We start from the raw sequence: 22,344 nt of genomic DNA, 5'->3' as shown, positions 1-22,344 counted from the left end.
TTTTCTTGCATTTCATTCCAAATTCTTCTTAAAGAGCCAATACAGTGGATGTGATCCTGCTGGTGCGCTGCGTAATGTGCGTAATGCCTCGGCACGCTGGTCTGATGGTTTAAAAGCCAAAGCGGAGTCGAGGCAATTCATCAGGAGACCACAAGCTATGCGGGGGTGTGACTACAGTTACCGGGGTCTATATATATTGGGATGTTGTAGCTGGTGGCTTTATGTGAATGAGAGAGAAGCTGCCCAGAGAAAAGTCCGCCACAGTGCAGCAGACTGAGCAGTGCGCCACCACACTCCGACTCCACACATGCTCCAGGACGCCGCCATGGATTCCCGTCTCCGCGCACTTTGCATGACATTCGTCCTGGCCTCGTTCGGCCGGAGGTCAGGTGCGGCGGGAGCGGTGATCCGATGCGAGCCGTGCGACGCCGGAGCGCGGCTCCTGTGCAAGCCTCTGCCCAAGGACTGCGCCGAGAGGGTCCGCGAGCCGGGCTGCGGCTGCTGCATGACCTGCGCGCTCAGCTTCGGCCAGCCGTGCGGAGTGTACACCGGGAGATGTGGCTCCGGGCTAACATGTCAGCATCAGCCCGGCGAGACGAAGCCTCTGCAGGCTCTGCTGGAGGGACGGGGCATCTGTGCAAACACCACCAGCAAGAGACTCACCGTCAGACCGACACCTCCGGTCAACGAGCTGCCAGGTGAGTCCCGTGCGTTTGATCCATATGCGTCCTGCATGTGGACAAACGCGCTTTAACTCACAGATACACGCACAATGCATCTGCATTAAGAAATATGTGACTCATGTGGCAGTAATATCATTTTTATATCGATTGTTGCGTGATGTGATTTATTCTTTAACTGATGCACAACAGTTTTTAATGACACAATATCATTCTGAAAGTCAAAATAGACTCAATAACTGAGGCTGTGGGAACTTTCTTCATGTATGGAACGAAAGGCTGGATGATGACAGGTTGAAGCACTTCTAAGACAGAGTTTTTAAACTTTAAAAAAATGTGCAGCCCAATATAAAGATGTGAGGAGCTGAAACCTCCCTGCATCAACTGGGGAAGATTAATTATGATCAGATTTTTTATTTTTGACAACTGTTTAGTTTGTGACGTCATAAAGGAACTAAAAGAATTCAAATTTTGGAAAGTGATCATGTTGCATATTTCTTTTCATTTCCTGCGAGAACTGAAAGACAGATGTAATTACAGGAGATGCCTTTGAAAAATGGAGCAGCCCACTTATGCCCCCCCCCCCCCCCCCCCCCCCCCCAATTAAATACTTTGTCTGAATTAGCATTCGGTTATCTCAAAATCTTAGATCATATATCCTAGTGTACTCATATGTAGTAAACACGTGTTTTCCTCAAACTTCAGCAGAGGGTATTGATGCTCAGGAGGAGGAGCGGAACTCCACCGGCCCAGGCCTCCAGATCTTGTACAGCACCCACAGACCCACGGGACCCCTGAGACCCCCGCTCCTCCCTTTCTTCCCCTCCGCCAAGTCAGAAGTCCTGAGACAGGAGCAGCAGAGGCGAACCCAGAGCTTTAAGATGGAGGAGCTCCCGGGACCTCTCCTCACGGACCAGCAGAACTTCTCTCTGGAGACCAAACAGGAGCCTGAGTATGTGAGTATCACAACTGGTATTTTTCTGTCTTCAGAGCACACTGGAGGGAGGAATGTTTTTCTCCTCTTCCTCTGTGTTTTGGTGTTTTTCTCCCCCTGCGGGTGAAGAAATGTTCTGGGTACAGCGGCGGTGAATGGTTGGCAGGCGTCGCGAGCGGGAGAATGGCATGGAAGTGAGCGGGTATGGCCCTGTGGCTGACCTGTGTCAGGCGGTTGTTTGGCCACAAGGCGTCCGCGTGCCGGGTGCAACGGGAGCCAGCGGATGATGGATTGGCCTGTGTGAATGCCTGTTGGGAAGCCCTGTTGCTATTTTGATCTCGTCTTTGGACAGAGAAGTGAGCACACACTAGTAATGGGGTTTGACCGGCTGCTTTGATTAGTGACTGGAGCACTTGGACTTGAGCACAAGCCTTTTGGCTCCCGCCTTGAGCTCTTTGAATTCACTTCATCCCCCCATCCTTTGTGTAAAGTGCAAGAGTTCTAAGCAGCTTTGGCAAACTGCTAAGCCCCTGCAAGTTGGTCGGATGAATTCATTTCCCGTCAGCCACCTCTTTCATTTTGCAGCGACCATTGTTTAAGAATTACTGCAGAGTGGCGTGCGATGCAGCGGCAGCCGGACATATTTATTTGCAAAACCAATGGGTTCGAGTCAAAATTGTGCTCCTGAAGAAAACCAATCATCCAAACGGCCTCACCAGCATTCGAATGTGTTCATGTGCTTTCAGGTTTGAGCTGGGAATACGTTTTCAAGTGTTGGACAAAGTGCAGTAACTTGTCATGTGTTCCCTCGTCTGCAGGGTCCCTGTCGGAGAGAGATTGAGAGCATTCTCAGCACCCTCAAGATTACAGACATTCTCAACCCCAGAGGTTTCCGCATACCAAACTGTGACAAGAAGGGCTTCTATAAGAAAAAGCAGGTAAATCACGAGGACCATCATTTGACACCAACAACCGGATAAGTCATGCATCGATTTCACGAGAAACTACACATCCTTTAAAGAGTAAAGACGTTCGGCTGCTTTTAAAAGCTGCAAAAAAATCCAACGACTCCACGCTGAAGTCGAGTGAGTCAAACTTTAGGTCTCCTGCAGCCCAATTACAGATTTGTAGCTGTCCTCGTGTACTCATTGGTAGCTATTAGAGCCTCATCACTGCACCACCACACCAGTGAGGTAGACCCGAGCCACTGACTCTGGAGACAGGAACCACAGGGGCCAAACCCCAGTGGGGTTGACGGCTGGGACGACGGCCGTCTAACGGGAACCCTCCCAGGGAGACAGACGTCAAGGTGGCCGCCGGCACCCGATGCGCTCGCCCCATAATTGCTGGACTTTTGAGAGGCAGGCCCAGAAATAGAGCGGCAGCCATCCCCACACTCACATGGTTCACCCACGATCGGGATGTAATAAATGAGTGGTTCTGACGCATTCATATGGAGGCACTTAGGGCTCCCACGCCACTGCATCACAGAGGCAGTTTTTTCTTATTCCATAGCAGTCCCTCCTGCTTAATGGAAGTGTTCTGTTTGACCAGCAATCATCTCGTAACCAGCCTCGCGACGCCGGGCTCATTGTCTTTGTTTGTGTAGAACAGACCTATAGTGTGTCCTGCTGAGCCCTGGGGCGCTGGAGGAGTGGCGGACATTTCACATTTGGTTGGTTTAATTCGGACGTTTGCCCGATTTTGAGGGGAAAACATTTCAGCTCCTAATAACAGTAAATGTTTCTTCAGAGAATAAAATCTACTCCGGGTAGATTTCATGTTGCAAATAGATCCACTTTTCTCTATTTAACTTTTGATAAGTGTTCCAAAACATACATATTGGGATATTTGTGCTTTGCAGGTGAAATTTTAAAGCTAGTATGATGCATTTGTTGTCCTCGGAAAATGCAGTAAAGTGAAGATGTTTGCAACAGCTCGAGAATCCTGCCTCTTATCAAACCCAGCTTGAATATTGAGCTAAATCAGGACGTCTTCCCTCCGGATCAGCTCCGACTCCCCCGGCGGAGCAGAAGCACAGTTGCTCTAGCCCTTGAAATGAATGGCTGCATGTTTTACTACAGTGGAGGTTGACCTTTAGTAAAATTGGCAGTAAAATAACAGCCCTTGGGTAGCTCCACAGACTCTGTAACTCATTTGTAGTACCCATAATTTGGAGCTGTGGGGTATAATCAGCAACAGATGATTCGTACTGGCCACCAGCTTCTGAAAATAGATCTCGGGCTCTCAGTTGTTCACAAACGGGACTAAGCAAATATTTTACCAGGTTTCTGTTTACCTTAAAGGTCTCTATATGTGTGTGTAACAGGAGGTAGACCATAAAAGCAGCTCAAAATACCACAGCGCGTTGGACAGCCAAGGCTGCGTCGACTCAGCACAATCTGCCCATTAATGCCTCTTAACTATTGCTGTTCTACTTCATTGAGTAAAGTGGCTCGTTACCCATAATGCTGCACATTCAACTGGATTTACACATTTAGCACACTCGCCCCCCCCACCCCCCGTTTCCATTTCTCTCCCCTCCTTTTCACCTTTGTCCCTTTCCTCCGCTTCCAGTGCCGTCCGTCCAAGGGCAGAAAGCGCGGCTTCTGTTGGTGCGTGGACAAATACGGGCAGCCGCTGCCAGGCTTCGATGGGAAGGAGCGGGGAGACACCCAGCACTACAACTCCGGGAGCCAATAGGAGCCGGGGCAGGACGGAGGGCGAGAGGGAGGGACGGTGGCAGTGAGAGCGAGAAGAATTGTAAACAAACAGAGACGCTGAGGATATTGGGAGAGGGGTCAAGAGATGGCTCAACCGATATGTGGATGTTTGCTATTTCTATCTGTTGCCTGTGGGACCTTTTTTCTGAGGCAGAGCGAAGGGAAACAGAGGAAGAGGAGAGGAAAAAAAAGCCAGTACGTCTGCAACAGATGGATTCTTTTATAAGCTGTTTGTCTCAAACCCGACTTGGACGTCTCCTGAGAGCGGGACGCGCTCAAAGAACTGATCTCAGAGGCCTTTTTCTGATCATGAGACAGAGATGTTCGAACTTGTCACAGACATTGATGAGGGTGCTCTCTATTTACGCACAATTACGTGGCATTGCCCATGTGTACATGCCTGTGACGTGTAATCATAATTTGTGTTCTCGTGATTTGTTTTGTAAAGACGTTTGTGTTGTTTCACGGCGACCAGAAAATGTACAGCATGCAGTGCCTTACTATGAACTCCATTTTTTGCTGGACTGGACGACAACTCCAACACGACAGTGCATATAAAGTTTATTTTTATTTTTCATGCTCGATCTCAAGTCAGAGGAAGCAGGAAGTTTGTTGTTGTTGTTGTTTCTGTTGTCACTTTGCATAAGCTGAATTGTTTTTTTGGGATAAAGGTCATGAACCGTTATCTCTTAACTCTCTGTGTAGGCGGTGATGATTCCGATCTCTTCCCTTGGTATATATATATATATATATATATATATATATATATATAGATTCAGGAATTTTTGGGGGGAGTGCACAGGAAAGAAACATTAAGTCACAAGCCATTGTGAATAAATAATTTATTTAATTTGATGCACATCCAAAACATAAGAAGTATATATATATATGCATTATTTCAACAAATCCAATAATGGAATAGCAGCATAAACACGAACAAATAATAATAAATAAAATGAAAATGACCCTGATGACCTCAGAGACAAATAAAAAGGTAAGAAAGTGTAGATGAGCTGAACCCTCAGTGTTAAACCGGCTGAACCTGTCGAGACCAGTAGAGGTAGACAAATGCGTAAATGTTTGTGCTTGACCACTGTGCACACATGCTTACAGCACTTTAAGTATCCCACTGATACCCATTGAGGAAACGCCAACGGAGATACATTCAGACAATGTCAACACGTTGAATGAATGAACGGCTCTATGGTTTTTGAATGAATGAAAAAAGAAAACTGATCCTGAAACCTCTTGGCACAGCTGGGGACCTGTGGTTTTGAGCAATGGAGTTATTTAGTCAGAAACTCAAATGTATACAGTGTTGCCTTATTTACAACTGGAAAAAACAACAAACAGGCAAACATATTAAAAAAAAACATAAAAATAGATAAGACAAAGAGGAATATACAAGTAGGGAATAAATAAGTTTTGATGCAGGCATCTTGTAAATCAAATGAAGTCAGTTCTCCAGGTGGCTGCATGCAGATATTAAATGACTTCTGTCTGTATGCATCTGGGTGCGTGTGGAGATTTCAATCCCTTCAGAGCGTGACTTCCTGATGACACTCTGCTTCACCGAGCAGGTCATTGGAGCCCGGGATCTTCTTCCCGTTCCAGGAGGAGACGCACCAGCAGCGAGCGGGAGGTCCAACCAGAGACGAGTCGCACTGCAGGAGGAACAGAGGAGTGAGAAACCCCGCGAACAAATCACCTGGTAGCTTCAGATACATCTCTGGATTTGATTTGTGAAAAGCTCCAGTTCCTCACCTGCTTGGCCTTGTAGTAGCCGTGCTTGTCACAGTTGGGGAGGTAGAAGGTGGTGAACCTCTCTCCGAGCGTCTGCTGAGAGCTGGCGATCATTTCCAGCGCCGCGTCGAGTTCAACGTGACAGGGTCCCTGAACAAAGAAAAAGATAAGGGAGAGAGTTAATGAATATATAATTCCCTCAAAATCAATTGCTCCCTCTTCTGGATGGAAGGTATAAATATTTGAATCCTCATGTGGTCTCTCATCACCTGATGCACCAGTTTGTTGCGGATGGCGTTGACCTTGGCCTTGATGCTCTCTTGGCCCTCAGCAGGGTCTTGCTGGTCGAAGGGAAGGTTGAGACCCAACAGGTAATGCAGGGAGCCCTGGTCTCCTTCCGTGTACTCTGCACAAGTACAATAGATATTTGAGAATATTTTCTACCATGGTTTTTAAAATATTTTTCTTTACATCTCCTTGGATAATATGTGTATCATGCAGAAACAGTGAAAACTGTATTACCTTGACCAATGTCCTCAGTGCAGAGGCCCTGGCCCCTGGTCAGAGCGTGGAGGGGTCTGGCCTCACCGAGCCTGGGAGTGCAGCGCAGGCCCACGCCACAGTGAGCCGTGTGAACCCCACAGGACGCCCCTTTCTCCAGGGCGCAGGCCATGCAGCAGCCGCAGCCCGGCTCCCTCAGCACCTGGCTGCAGCCTGCCGGGATGGCGGGACAGTCGCTCAGCTTCTCCTGCGTGCAGGCGGCACAGCGGATTGGCTCCGGGCCCACTACTGGGGAAGACCTCGCCAGGGCCAGGAGCGCCAGGGCCACTCCTGCCACAAACGTCAGCTTCTCATACAATCCAGGCATCTTCGGTCGCAGGATTAACTATCTTCTTTCTTCTCAGCTGCTCTGTGTGACTGTAGTTTTCCTTCTAAAGTGATTTCTCTGAACCAGCAGTATTTATGTGGACATCTGGCCTCCAGGGGAGTTAATGATTGACAGCGGCTGCAGATCTAAAATATTTTGGACAAAGCCGCTGTTAACGCAGGGTGACCCCCGCTCAACGTGCGTAGATCCAGGTTCACGAGGTCTGCTGTCAATATTGACTTTGGAACATAAGGCGATTGTACATCAAAACAACCCTGTTTTTTTGGGAGCGACCAAATTACAGCTTTTTCAGTAAAGCTGAAGATAATTAGGAACATCCAACGATACAGGCTGTGAGAGAATAACAGCTGATGACAGAAACGTCCGACTGTGTGTGTGTGGGGGGGTCATCAAACACTTATTCAGTTAAGTAATGGGGACTCAAACTGTGCTGTGACACTGTTTTGACACTAACACCTTATTTGTCCATCCAGTCTCTTTGGTGGACGCCGGTCTTATCAGGTAGACAGATAAACAAGGTCATTTGCCGTCAGCGTTGCATAAGCCTGACATTATGGAATCGCTCTGCTAGGACCACAACATGTTTGTCTGAAGAACAGTAGTAAATGCTGGTTTCCTTAGTGTAGTATTTGTCATAACTATCTAATGCCAAATGCATTGGTACACTGTGTGATTAACACACTTACACACACTCGTGGCAATGGACTCACTCATAACATCTTTGTTTTTTGGGCAGAAAGGTCCACACATGTATCAACAAGGAAACGATGCTACAGCCAATAAAGTCTTCAGGTTCAATTAAAGTATTTATTGATGTAGTATTATACTTGAGCTGTACTGATAACAGGAAGGACCCATGACAGCCCCATGCAGCATGTGTGGGAGGATGAGTGTGTTGCTGTGTTTCCTCATCCAGGGTCAGTCAAGGTCCAGGATGCTGTTGGTGATGTGGGCGTTTGGACTCAAACATGAAGACTTACATCAATCAATCAGAATTTCTCTGTGTAGCAATTCTCATATAAACACATGTGACACAAAGTCCTTCAGAGAATAAAAGACACATCCATCCACGGAGCAAAACATCATCAAGGACCTGACGTCATAAACTTCAAACATTTAAAATGAGGAAACACCACAGGCAGGTAAACGTGGAAGTACAAAATTAATAAGTTAGAATTACGCAAAAGTCGTATATGAATGTAATATGACAAAAAAATAGCTAAAGAGGATTAAATCAAGAACAAACAAATTGAATACATAAATAAAAAATAGAAGGATAAATAAATATAATTCAATTAAAAGCCTGAATAATAATTTTTTCTTTATTCAGGGTTGCTGTTCTACTTTTACTTCTGAGAAGCAAGTCTTTTTACAAGTACATATAACAATTTCTTTTCGTGTACTTTTTACATTAATTGGATCCATATAGTTACAGTGAGATCACAAATAGGATTAATTGTTAAAAAACAGTTCAGGAGACCATAAAAAAGTTATTGATTTAGTAATATAGTTAGTAACAAAATCATATTAGCCATTTTCTGAATATCTACCATGTTTAGTTTTTAGACTTTATGAGCAGATTAAAAAATATGAAGTTTCTCTTGTGAAATCTTTTTATTTTGCAGAGCTTGATGGGATATTTGTTTAGTATTTTGCAATGTTTTATTCCAAATATTACTCATGTAAAGGATCGGGATACTTCAGGGTCAATACGTAAAAAATACAATTTGACAGAGGTGGATTAGGGAAATTTGGTGTATAGTGACAAAGCATAAGATGGACACAAGTTAATTTCTCTCAAAAGACTTTTAATGTTTTTTCCAGAAATATTCCCCCTATTTAGAATGTTAAAACTAAGAAAGAATCTCATTTCTTAGAGGAAATCTGACTGCCAACAAACCGAAAGACAAGTTGTACCCAGCGGAGATAAACAAATTGCTCTGACAAAAGTAAATATACGATACAGCTATGTGTGGGGGGAGACAGAGAGAGAGAGAGAGAGAGAGAGAGAGAGAGAGAGAGAGAGAGAGAGAGAGAGCGCTTAGGCCTCTTCCAGCTCTTACTCAGGCACTTGAATCAAAGCCCACCCATTGGGAGAGAGGTAAACGGGTTCAGACTGAAGCTCTGGGCCGAGAAAATGAAATATAACATTTATTATTATTATGCTCTCTAGGTCTGAGGTACTGAGGTGCCAGAAGTATCAGGACATTATGTTTCAAGATACATCAAAGTGATAAATAGATAGAAAGTGAACTTCATGAACTTTTGTCATGAAACCAATTTGTCTTAATCTTTATTCATTGATAGATTTTACTCTCAGGCCAGGCTTACCCTTCACATGGTGTGTTTTATTTGTGTGTGCGTGTGTGTGTGTGTGTGTGTGTGTGTGTATGTTTCGGGTCAGAGCCTCATGTGCCCAACGTCCCCACGTTCAGCTCATGAGCCCCGACGATGACGAGCGTGACTCAACCACCAGTCGATGAGTTGTTGCTTCTTCGATGTTGACCATCAGCTCCACCACCCAGGGAGGAAACAGCTTAGAAAAAACAAAAAATGAAATGTACTTTATAATGATCAATATTTTTAGAGGGGAACTCTTTGTTTGAAATGAACACTCACACATTGTGACTTCTTGTGTTTTTTCTTCCTGGTCTTTTTCTGCACCGATGGTTCAAGTGTTGGAAGTTTCTTGGAGGAGATTATAATAAAATCAACAGATCACTATGTTGTCATCGGAGTAAAATGTTTTTTGAATATTTCCTCTGAATGGAAAATATGACAAAGACGTTCACCTTCTCCCTCAGCCCCCGACCAATGGCCTGGTCCTCATTTCCTAAATTTGTCTGCCAAGAACTTTCAGCCTCATCACTTAAATCCACTGCATCTGACACAGAGCTCTTCTCCAAGTCTCCCTGGTGATTGTCAGCCGAGGGCGACTGAAGGAAACTCTCTGTGCTGAGGGAGAGAGACAGTCGCCTGGGTCTCAGAACCCTCAGAGGGACATCATCATCATCTTCCTCTTCCTCCTCCTCTTCCTCTTGTGCCACTTCCTCCTCCATCTCCACTTCACTTTGAAAATCCTCCTCTCTGTCTTCTGTTCTGCTTCCTCCGGTTTCATCCTCCTGCTCCGACTCTTCCTGGATGGGCTCCAGATAAGGCCTCTGCTCCATCACGTCATTTTTAAGCACAGAGAGAATTAGCACGGCGAGTCCATTTAAGGAGGTATTTCAGATTTTTAATATTAATATTTGGAAGAGTATTTGATTAAAACATTTCCTATATTAAAGCAGTGGAGTTAAACTTACATTTTGCAGTTGAGCTTCCATTTCTCTGCTGACGTGAGGATCCTGCCGTGTCAGGTTTTCATTAGCTGGTGATTGACATCAGGTGCAGAGGTTGAACTCCACACACTTCACAGCTGGTTCTGTTTCTTTACTTCCAACGGAGTGAAGACGTGTAACCTAATCCAGAGGTTCAACAGTTTCAAACCTCTCTTGTAATAAATATCAACTTTAAAGCTGTTCAAATTTATTTCAAAGTTATTGTCAAGGTTCACCACTCGATAAAACTAATTTTTTTATACAGGGTTTTTAGAGCTAAATTCAGAGTCGGCTTTTATTTTGCACATTTTTACCTCTTGTGTTTTCACCCCCGTCTTTTTGGTTTGTGAGCAAGATTAAACATTATAAGGGAACTGGGTCGAACAATGGAATACGGGTCAGTGAAGATCCCACTAAATTTAGGTGCAGGTTTTTTTTTTATCCCTTTCTTAAACATTGTGAAATAAAGTGTTTTTCTCAGAGAACAATTCATTTCTCTAGGTCTGTGAAATTTGTTGCAGCTTGATTAAATCCAGGGGGGGGGGTCTCGTTTCCTCCAGCTCTATTAAAGCAGCATCAAAAGCAACTCAACAATTTGCTCGGTTTTTAAAAATCTACTCTATTGTTAATGTAGATATTAAGAAACACCACAAGCTCATTTAGTCATCGTGACCCCCTTTAGCCCGGATGACATCAGGGGGAGTGATGTTTATGAACATTTACCCTGGATTCCCTTCACGGCTTAATGTCAACTTTAGTTTGAGGTCGTGAGGGTTGATCCCTCAGGACAAACCAACATTACAATCAGTGCATCGTGTCTTTTTGTTAAATGTTTATTCCAAACCCCCAAAACAAACTATACTATACTGAAGCGTGGCATTGACCCAGCTGTCACAGTGAACCCCTCACCCACTCCGTGCCCACTGCTCAGTGTTTGAGATAGGTCGACATTTACCTGAAGTATATTGATTGGTATAATAAGCCTGTCCCTGTTTGCCATCATTGGCTGTGTAGAATAACTGCTTCTTTAAAGAGCCATAAAAATTAAATATGAAAAATGAAATTTTATGGACTGGAACTAACAAAGAAAATGACCCGTAAAAAGTTACCCAGTGAAGGTTTGTGGTGCGTGAGGACATGGTTCAAATGTTGTGTTTCAGGTTCTCATATTGAAATTCTCACATTGCTCTTGTTTAAAACCCTGTATTTTATATACCGGTAGCCAAATATTAACATCTTTACATTCACAGTACTGCTGTGATATCTTATACACCAATATTGTCTTTATTACAAAATATTCAATAACCCAACTTCAAACTGTACAAGATACAACATAGTTTACAGCTTCTTTGCTATTTACAAAAAAAGTATGATCTGCATATCAAAGTGAATATATCTAAAAAGGCAGGTTGCAATCACGGTAAGCTTATTGAGTAAGGCAGAAAACTTGAAACATTGTGTATGTACACTTTTGCAGATCAAGTCAAAGTTTCATATATTTATATATATATATATATATATATTTTAATGTATATATACGTTGATAAAGAGGATATCTGAAGAGCCCCTCGTTTTCTGAGGCTGTATCTGAAAGAGAGAGGCGCTAAAGCTTGTAGCTGTTCAGTTTGATTGTAGCAAAAAGCCGGGGGGGAGGTTACGTTTGCCTGAAAGACGAAGGCAGCCGGACACCGCTGAGGGGGAGGAATATGTGAATGTACATAAATCGTGTCTAGAGGCCGTGAGTGAAGGACGAGGGTGTGCATTTCAGGAGGTTGTGTGCTTAATGTGTGAGTGTGCGTGTGTGTGTGCGCTCAAGTAATGGATGTGCTCTCTTCTGTGTGGATAAATGCACATTATACATAGACATATATTGATCCTCATCAATCCTATGCCACTGGTCCAGTCTGTGCATATCAGCTTTCGTCCATCTAGTCGTCCAAATAGTCAAATATCGTTTTAGGTTTTCACACTGACCTTTGACCTTTGCTGCCTCTTCACTATCAAAGCCACCACTGTCTGTGAATCAGGGCAAAGTGAGACCATCAAGTGTTCTCTGAAACCTTATACTGGGTTAAGAAAAAGACAACTAGAGACTCCGATGGCGTCTAAAAGAGCAACGTGCAGAACATGTTCAACCTACTGCCCGAATCTTCCCTCTTCTCTCTGATGGTGAGGCAATGTAAAGGGGTGAAAAAATAAAGATCTTTGAAAGCTCAGTTACTTTGGTTTTCTTTCAACTTGGAGTCACTATGGCTGTCAACTTTAACAAGTCATGCACTATTAACGGGGAAGATGTCTCGGGGGGGGGGGGGAGAAAGCCTGTTTCATCCAAGGAGCTCAGAGTAGAAAAAAAAGTACTTTGTGCTGTTTCGTTACAATTCTGAATTAAACCACACATGCATACACACACGCTCACAGGAACACACATGCATGCTTACACCCACCGTGAAAAAAACCACACAATTTTACACCTTAATTAACGCAATGTATCCTTGGCATAATCAGAAAGACAGTGCAAAAGCAAATAGCATGATCAGTCTTTTTTTTTTTTTCAGGATATCAATGCACATATCCCCTGCACATGGAATATATAGAATATAAATATATAAAATGAAGATGCACATTATACCTGGATCTGAGGGAACCCAGCGACACCACACATCTATTTATCTGGTATAGAAATGTTAAAAAGACGATTAGAGATTGTGGGCATCTTTCTCTTTCACTCCCCGTTTGTCTTCCCTAAAGGCGAGTATGATTGTCTGTATCACCACGTCATCTCTCTGAAAGTTCATATCCTGAATGAGCGTATTCTGGGTTTTGCCAGTGGCTCTGGATTTAAAGGAAATACCTGAACAGCCCCGTCGTCTCTCGGCCTCCAGCCAGGGTTTTCTTTCCCTTTTTTTCCTGCTCGGTTTACAGTCCCTGTTTTTCTTCCCTACACATCTGCAGCGGCGGCCACAGCCTTGATCTTAATCTCCGTCACCTCAATGTCCTCCTCGTCCTCCTCGCCCACTGCAGGCACGCTGGAGGAGGGGAGACAAGTCACTTGGCTGATGCTGCTGTTGGCGGCGTTCATTTGGACGCTGCTGCTGCCCACGCCAGCGTGAGCGGCCAGGCTGGCGGTGGAGATGCTGCCCAGATTGGTCGGGACGCTCGTCTTCCCACAGGAGTGGATGCGACGAGCCAAGCTGGCGGAGCGCATCACTGAAGAGACGGTGGCGGTGCCCACACCCTGAACTTTCCCCTCCAGGAAGTAGGTCAGCATCTCACCTTTGCCCTTAACGCTGACTTTGCCGCGGCACACCAGGTCGTAGTTGTTGTTCAGCAGGCGATAGACCTCCTCTGTCACCTGAATGAAAGAGATATAAGACAAATAAAAGAGAGAAATATATAAATGTTCACATTAACCAGGAATAGTTTTAAAGCAAAGCCAGGTCCCAACTCGAGCTCTTAAATTAATGTACAGACATGAAATCAATATTTATTTACTCACCTCAGTAAGAATGTCTATTTCCCAAAACTTTGACTGTAATATCATGTGTTATAATAGGGTAAAATAGGTTTAATTTCAATTTTCAACCTCCATTATCTCAAAAAGTATTTTTTTGTGAGACTGAAACTATAGCATATGAATAATTTAACAAGATGCTTCACATTCCTCATGTTAACACAGCCAACAGGCTGATCTTCTGATGGTCCCCCTCTAAAAGAACATGCAGCCCATAGTATCCTGCATTACTGTACTCTCAAAGTATTTTAAATGGCCTTCACACTTTGCTGAGTTGAGATTTCTGTTCTAAGCATACGAAAATCTCAAAATGTGTTTTTTTTTTAAATATATATATATATATATAAATATATATGCAGTATAGGGGTGTTATTTTGCATTTGTTCAGTGGATCTGAGCCATTGGAACATAGAAAAGAAAATTATGCAGTTATACAGTATTTTAACCCTCAGAATAAAAATAACTCTCTAATTTCTTATCCTATATTTGCACTTTGTAGCAAGTTTGCTGTTATGATTAAAGGTGTTGTGGTCACCTGTATCTTCCCCGGTACTCCGGTGCTGTCCATGCGACTGGCCACATTCACCGTGTTCCCCCAGATGTCGTACTGAGGTCGCCGTGCCCCGATCACACCAGCGACCACTGGGCCAACATTGATTCCTGTGTAAATACCAGAAAGTGTTAAACAAATACCAAACACTATCAAATCAGGTGTGTTATATAGTTTATTTTGTGCTTTAAGATTAGACGCACCCACTCTCAGGACAAACTCATTGTATGACTGGTAGTTGATTTCATCCAAGACATCAAACATCTCAATGGCGTAGTCTGCTATTGTGCTGAGATGGTCGTAAACAGATTTTTTGGCCTATAGTATAGACGTACATTGATCAGTTAGTATCTTGTCTCTTCATTATAGTGTACAATCAAATTTGACATAAAATAAAAGGTCACCTTGGTACCAATGGTGGGGACAAGGCCCACAGCTGCCATGTATGTGCTGCCAATGGTTTTGATTTTCTCTATGTCTTTGTAGCACTCCTTGTCCATGAGCTGGAAAACAGACACTCAAATAAACGCACAGAACTACACGACAAATCCAACTGAACAACCCGGACGCACAAAAAACGGCATTTCAACCTCGTCAAAATCTGCAATGATCTCATTCAGGAGTCTGAGGCACTCCACTCCCATGTTGTTTCCGTCCAGCTCGATGTAGAAATCGTTGAAGTTTGGGATGGAGACAAACAGAACGCCCACTTGTGCGTAGGACTGATAGTACAGATCCTGAGAGGACAGAAAGGGGAGAATACAGTACAGTGGGCTAGAAGGCCTCCCCCGTTCTCTGTGGTGTTTTCTGCCAGTTATCTACCTGGTTCTCTGTTTGTCTGCCTGCCTGTCTACTAGCGAGGCTCACCATGTTCCTGGGGTTTGACAGCAGGAAGTGCTGAGCCACGTGCGCGGGCAGGAGGTTGAAGAGAATCCGCCTGTTGTCCAGCTTGACTTTCTCCATGCCATCTCTCTCCTCCTCCGCCTGAGAGCCCATACCACACACACACACACACACACACACACACACACACACGCACACGCACACGCACACACACACACACACACACACACACACACACACACACACACACACACACAGAGAGGACTGAGCACTGCAGCCTGTTCCACGTTTCCACCACACGGGGTCAGTAAAAAACTTTACGAGCCTCACCAATGGATTGTCTTTTTCATAGCTGGATATCAATACACTTGGGAACTTAGTTAAAGGGTTAAATATCTTAAGATTCAGCTTTTGCTTCAACACTTGTGAAAAATAGTCCTTTTATTACACTTTAGATGCCAAACGAAACCCTTGCCTTTGCCAAAGAACAGACAGCTGGTAGCCTATAAATACAAATCCTTTTCCTACACAACCCAGGCGCTTGGATATATCGAAGCTGTAATTCGTTTCTATTAAAACCTACACAATAATAATGACATTTAAGCCTCCTTCAGATACACATGCATAGAGACACACACTTCCTGACCTGCACAGCCCATAGGAAGTCCAGGCGCAGTTTGAGGTCGAGTTGCCTGGAGTGGAGGGCCAGGGCACTGACAAAGAGCAACAGAGACAGGATGGGCTCATAGCCCCGGATGTGGAAGGACCCCCCACTGTGGAAGAGAGACCAACACACGCGTCAGCATCAGGGACTGGACCACACAGAGCACTACACAGGCGGGTTTCACTGGACCCCCCACGGCGTCGAGAGCAGCGATGAGTCCAATTTTACTTGTTAAAATCATGAAAATTATATTTCATGTGGGGCCAGAAGGAAAATAAAACACAAAATGAAGTGCAGGAGCTTAAAAGTGTTATCTGAAATATTGGATTGCACATTATTATATTGTTTACTGATGCATAACTGTTCTTAACCTATATTTGATATATTCATAACCTTAGCAAATTCAGCGTTATGATTTTTCAGGGGCCCATTTATCATCTGGAATCCAATAAATTTGACTGGGCCTCTCGGTGCTGAGTTGAGACTGCGCTCTCCCATCATCCAGCCCACTGTGTCCTGTCCAGCTTTGGATTCGGAACTAATGATGAGCACATGTTCTCCTTCAAAGGCTGGAAAATGAATGAGCGTTTAGGCCGAAGACAAGCAAAGACTCCTCCACACACACACACACACACACACACACACACAGACAGCACATGTACTGTAAACACTCGTCTGTTCCTGCTGTGCATTAAACAAACAGGAAACCATTGCTTGACATTGGCGGCCAATCATTTACTCTGCTTCTCGAACGATGCCCAATCCTGGCCAACTTAAAGCTCCAATGGGATGTGGGTGATAACTCCAGGAAGTCAAGTCAAAGTGTTTTTGATTGTGTGTGTGTGTGTGTGTGTGTGTGTGTGTGTGTGTGGGTGTGCATGTGTGTGTGTGTGTGTGTGCGTGTGTGTGCGCGAGTGAACCTCACCCTTCTTTCCCGCGAAAGCCACTGAGCTCCAACACTGTGATATACAGCACCCCGAGGAGGAGCATTAGCGCCACCTTTGGCAGCCAGGAGACCCGCAGGAAAAGCGCCAGCGTGAGGGTGCCCACCACGCAGGAGAGGAAGGCGTAGCGGGCACCCTCGCAAGGCAGCTCCACCATGGTGTGGTTGGCGCCGCTGATGCCATCGATGATGAGGATGGAGCTGTTGGTGTTGGCACTGCCCCACAGCCAGGGCATACAGCCCACCTGTCGGGGACGAGCAGGAAAATGGAGGAGAAAGAATTACAGCTAAAAATATGTGTTCTTACTGGTTGACCAGTAAGGTGGGTCATCTGGGGCAGAGGACATTTTTGCTGGTGCCTTTCCCACTTACCACACAGGCCTGGGCCACAGCGTAGATTAAGACCACGATGAGAATACAGAGGGCAGTGCGAATCTGAATGGTCAGGCACCCTGGAAAACACTGAGACAAAGGTCTTGGAAGATAAGAATGAATCAGGAAGATACAAATTTACTTTTTTTAAAGAAATTTATTACCACAGACAATTAGGATTATGCAAAAACTGATTTCCAGAAACCTTGATGGAAGGATGGGACATTTTAGAGCAGATCTGGACAAAGGGGGAAATTTTTGTATCACTTCAAAATTGTGTTTTTTTGACATTTCACCAATTTCAAAGAGAGCAGTTGATGAATCTTGTTGAAGAGAAATTCGGGGAATGATATTTGATGATAGGAGTGAGTGGAATCTGGGTTAGATCCAAGTAAAATCTGGATGGTCTAATGAGATGTGGTTTCATTACAGGACTGTTGAGGTGTGCTCTACTGTTTCATTCTAGAGTTTTTAAAAACGTTCATTTAAGGCAAATGACAAAATGTTAATAGCTGCAAGAACGAAGGCTTGAAATCAAACAATGATGTGTAGTTAGACAGAGGGTAGTATGAGGTCAGTAAGGCGAGTAAAGAACAGACACAGTGATTGTGATGATGAAAACTAGTTAGCAAATAAAATAAAGTGATATAAAATGAATTAAAAAATGACGAAACAAATTAAAACGAAGAGTGAGATTAAACGTCCCAGCTCTGTGAAGGACCACATTGTTAAAGGATTAATATTTCATGAGTAGAATTAGCTACGAGAATATAAAGTACACAGTTCCACCAGGTCTCCTCATTGAACCACATTGAAATTCACCAGATCCACATTTTCATTTGGATCTTCTCCAAATTGCACATTCAATATTATTACCCTAAAATAAAATTGATTATAACGCATGAATTAATCTTAGAAAATCAGGGAAAATGTCAAAAGATGCCTGTCTGACATTGTAAAAATCCTTGGAACCGCTGATCTGGGTTCTTCCCAGACCTGTATTGCATTCTTCCACCAAGTTTCATGGAGACGTTTTATAGATAGAAAAATAAAAAGAATGACTTTCCCTCACCAAAGGGGACGATAAGACAGTATCTCTGTTTACCTGTATTCTAGTGATGTGCAGGTACATGATACAAGCTACTAGGAAACAGATGCAGAAGACAAGAAGGACAAGTATCACTGTGCCCCTGAGTGGAAAAGAGAAGTGAGAGAGGGAGACACAGGGGTTAGTTAGAAAGTCAAGGATCTGTGGAAGTGAAAAGAGTCAATTAAAGAGATAAGTGGAGAGAGAGAGAGAGAGAGAGAGAGAGAGAGAGAGAGAGAGAGAGAGAGAGAGAGAGAGAGAGAGAGAGAAGAGGACGATGAAGGCAGAGTCTTCTGTACGCACTGTGGTATGATGAGAAGGTAGACAAGGCCAAACAAGGCAGCGAGGACCAGAGAGACGACCACTGCGCTGGTGAAGTACTCATCCGGGACCTGGTGGTACTGTGTGACGCCACAGACGAGACGAGTGAGTGACAGGGTATCGAACACAATCAGAGGCTCAATGTCATCAACGTGCAGCTCGTGTGTCTCACCCTCTGCTCACGCTCGGAGCACTTGTACATGAGCGTGAGGACGTTGAGGTCCGCCGTGTCCGACTCGGTCTGCCGGGCCTCGATCAGCCGCCCGATGTAGCGGTTGACCCGCGTTCTGGGGCTGCTCTGGACCACGGTGGCCTGGTTGGCGTTGGGACGGTTCCTCAGCTTCTGCGGCGCCGTCCTCATGGCCCTCCGCTGTCAGAAGAAGAAGAAGAAGAAGAAGAGATCTTCAGGGGAAATTTAGAAGTTGATTAAAACGGCGGCACTGTGTCTTCTCCACACACCACTGGAGAATTATCATATTAGGAACAGGGGTGAGTGAGAGACAACAATAAACACGGGGACATGATTATACTTTCAAATCAGGACATCGCCCTCACACTTAATCACCGGAGGCACCCTGCTGTGTCTGAGTGTGTTCAGCAGCCAGACTGAGCAAACACTGCGCACTGGAGCAGAGCGACAGAGTTAACATGGCAGTAATATGTGTGTGTGTGTGTGTGTACATGTTAGTGAGCATGCTGGATGAATTGTGTTGTAGGAGGAGAAGTGTTAGCGAGTGTTTGTGAGTCCCTGACATGACATGAATGTGTAAGGCTCACTGACTTCCCTCATTTCTTTCTTCTTACCTTCCTTCCTTTTTTCTCTCCTTTTTTCTATTACTTCCTGCAGCCTCTCGTTGCTTCCTTAAATTCCTTCTTTCTTCTTTTATTCCTTCCCCCAAATCTGTCATGTATTCTTCCTCATTTCCTACGCCACACTTTCTTCCTTAAATTCTGCCCTTCCTTCCTGCCTTCCTTACTACCTGCCCATTTCTGTATATGTATTCACTTCCACATATTCTTATATAACTTCATTCCACACTTTCCTTCCAATCTTCTTTCCCTCATACCTTCCTTATTTCCTTCGGTGCATCCTTTCATTTCTACCCACATACCTACATATTCTTTCTTACTCCTCTTTCCTATCTATTCTTCCTCGTTTCCCTCTTTGCTTCCTATTGCAGTTTTTCTTCCCTCCTTCCACGTTGTTTTCTTCTTTCTTTCTGTTCTTATTTCCATCCCTTATCTCTCTGAGCCTCTCTCACACTGTCATGCTATATTAGGCTGCATCACAGTGGCCTGCAGATATCACGTCTCCTTATGGTGTGTATTGTGCTCAACATGTAGGACACATTATAGACAAGTCTCCTGCAGAATCTTGCTCATTCGTCCCATCTGTCCCTCATATTGCTCTGAAATCGTGTCTAGAATTGGTTATTTCGCACACAGTTGAAGGGTGTGTGTGGTCTGAATGTAAATCTAGCGTTCAGTTGAAGGTGTACGTGTGTATGACTTCACCTGTCACCCCTGTTCCTTTCACTACTTTACTCTAATCTGACTCCTGTCTATGCTGTGAGGATGTTGTCATTACTGGTATAATGCAAACTTGAGGGGGCAACCCTAACCCTAATCGTTGTTAGGGATAGGGTTGCGATTAGGGCTAAGGTGGGTGAATGTCGTAGAGACTTGGGAGTAGGCTCTATCCCCACTAATGCGGGCACGCCCGATCAATTGGTACCATCTACGAAGGGGTTAGGGCTAGTGGTTGGGGTTGGGTGGAGGTTGGGATGGGGTCTGGGTTGGGTATGGGGTTAGGGTTAGGGTTAGGGTTAGGGTTAGGTTCAAAGTTAGGGTTAGGATTGCGATTAGGGTTAGGATTAGGGTTGCAGTTAGGTATAAGATTAAATCCTAAACCAAACACTACATCCGGCTTTTCAAAATCACAAAACCATTTCCCCTTATAGAAGAAACAAAAAACTCCATAACCTATTAATTAGATCTAAATATTTGGACAATAGACCCCCCACCCAAACACAATATAGCATAAATTACAAAAATCGAAAATTCATCCTTAAATCATCCATTGTGACAGAAAGCAAGAATTGGTTTGCAGCACTACCCGGTGGTGAGAACAGGTACTTTTTCTCAAGAGGTTTGTTTCATTTAAATTTATGAAAGATTAAAAAAACATAGAAATATCATAATTTATCTTCTTCAACCCTAGACAGTGATAGAAATCTGATGAATCCACATGACTAGAATAAACTGCTGTAGATTATTTTGAAAACTAATCACTACTGAAAATGTATTGAAAGTTACATCCCAGTGAATTTACAGCACAGGGCTTTCGACCTTAGAGTCCAGTGTTAAAGTCCTGGTCCACAGATAGAATATGGACTTTGTCGCCCAGGCTCCTCTTGATTCTTAAACTAACCCTCTAACCCTGAGGTGTATCGTTTCTTTTTACGAGTCAATCAGGTCTAACTCTCGGTGGGTTGAGGAATTTACCCCCCACCCCTCGATTCAGTTACCTCTATCAGGTGATTGCCAGTTGAAGACTCAGTTAAGGCAAGTAACTCCTAACTTAATCTACTATTATTCACCAGCACCTGTAGGCAATAATCCAATATGGTGGGTTCCTGTATCTTTAATCATCTGACATATTAGCAGAACCCTAATCATAAACCTAACCCCATAACCCTAACCCTGTGGGCCAGTGCATTGCCTTTGGGTCCCCATTTCAACTGCCCAGTCTTTGGATGAAGCAGGAGAAGTCATGTCCTGACATCAAGTGAGAAGTTTTTTTCTCCCTGATATGTGAGGGTGTGAACCTGATTTATCTCTCTACAATGTACGGACACACACACACACACACACACACACACACACACACACACACACACACACACACACACACACACACACACACACACACACGCACACACACACACACACGCGCACACACACACACACACACACACACACACACACACACACACACACACACACACACACACACACACACACACACACACACTGTGCTGTGCAAATAGCTGGTGCAGGAATTGTATAGCTGCCAGGCCACAGGATTTCTTTCCAGGCACACAAGGTCAAATAAGCTCTTTGACATTTTCACAGATTGCCAGTGCCACTGACAGTATATGTTAGGGAAATGGCATGTTGCTCTCTGGCATGAGCAACACACTGAGGTCATCACAGCTGATAGGATTGCATGCTCTTAACAGGTCCCCCCCCCCCCCCCCCCCCCCCCAACCTTCTTATGATTTAATATACTGTACATCCTGTTAGAGCCACACACTGGATTTATTCACCGACTGTAATTCCTGCAAAACTTGAATTATTATCTGTGGTTAGCACATTCATCTTATTTATGACACATCGGAAAACAAGAACCTATGTAACATCCAAAAAACCCACTATAGATTTAAGAACTCACCTGCAAAGATTTCTGCTGAGAATGTGCAATGTTCAAGTAGTGTTACACCAACATATTAAACATTGCCGTCATGGATATGTGACTTTTTCTTGCACATTCTAACGTCTAATGTATGTCCACGAGTTAACAGTAAGAAAGCAAGTGAACCAGAGAGGAACACACATTACTTCTCCTCTCTAGACGTCCACTGCTCTTTTCTGTTGGAACAATGTTCTGTGGAGCTGAAGCTCAAATGTTAAGATTGTATAAATTTGCATTGTGAACAGGCCGAGTCAGAGTCCTGATGTTAAGCTCAATGAAACGTCGAGGC

The 22,344-nt window shown here is 44.3% G+C and overlaps 3 protein-coding genes across 3 annotated transcripts in view; 1 reads left to right on the top strand and 2 right to left on the bottom strand.

Moving 5' to 3' along the window:
• The first annotated feature begins 325 nt into the window (after nt 1–325).
• Nucleotides 326–4,466, top strand: igfbp3 (insulin-like growth factor binding protein 3). The gene is made up of 4 exons (XM_053438684.1): nt 326–698; nt 1,386–1,636; nt 2,433–2,552; nt 4,192–4,466. Exons 1-4 carry the CDS (start codon nt 326–328, stop codon nt 4,315–4,317), a joined length of 870 nt encoding a protein of 289 aa, XP_053294659.1. The 3' UTR covers nt 4,318–4,466.
• Nucleotides 4,467–5,162: 696 nt separating this feature from the next.
• Nucleotides 5,163–7,035, bottom strand: LOC128455054 (insulin-like growth factor-binding protein 1). Its single transcript, XM_053438683.1, has 4 exons — nt 6,603–7,035; nt 6,350–6,486; nt 6,102–6,230; nt 5,163–6,001 (listed from the first exon to the last, which is right to left on the bottom strand). The coding sequence occupies exons 1-4, from the start codon at nt 6,946–6,948 to the stop codon at nt 5,876–5,878; spliced, it is 738 nt and encodes a 245-aa protein (XP_053294658.1). The 5' UTR covers nt 6,949–7,035; the 3' UTR covers nt 5,163–5,875.
• A 4,517-nt stretch (nt 7,036–11,552) lies between these two features.
• Nucleotides 11,553–22,344, bottom strand: part of adcy1a (adenylate cyclase 1a) — a 37,231-nt gene continuing 26,439 nt past the window's right edge. The window contains exons 9-20 of the mRNA XM_053438682.1: nt 18,753–18,950; nt 18,563–18,660; nt 18,278–18,362; nt 17,173–17,262; nt 16,783–17,045; nt 15,840–15,966; nt 15,173–15,334; nt 14,941–15,087; nt 14,755–14,853; nt 14,554–14,668; nt 14,336–14,460; nt 11,553–13,641 (exon numbers count right to left, since the gene is read on the bottom strand). Of these exons, the coding sequence (XP_053294657.1) occupies nt 13,228–13,641; nt 14,336–14,460; nt 14,554–14,668; nt 14,755–14,853; nt 14,941–15,087; nt 15,173–15,334; nt 15,840–15,966; nt 16,783–17,045; nt 17,173–17,262; nt 18,278–18,362; nt 18,563–18,660; nt 18,753–18,950 (1,923 nt within the window). The 3' untranslated portion in view covers nt 11,553–13,227. The remainder of the gene's footprint in view (nt 13,642–14,335; nt 14,461–14,553; nt 14,669–14,754; nt 14,854–14,940; nt 15,088–15,172; nt 15,335–15,839; nt 15,967–16,782; nt 17,046–17,172; nt 17,263–18,277; nt 18,363–18,562; nt 18,661–18,752; nt 18,951–22,344) is intronic.

This window comes from Pleuronectes platessa, chromosome 13, assembly GCF_947347685.1.
Source record: "Pleuronectes platessa chromosome 13, fPlePla1.1, whole genome shotgun sequence".
Classification (NCBI taxonomy): Eukaryota; Metazoa; Chordata; class Actinopteri; order Pleuronectiformes; family Pleuronectidae; genus Pleuronectes; species Pleuronectes platessa.
This window is presented reverse-complemented; position numbering and strand designations above follow the sequence as displayed.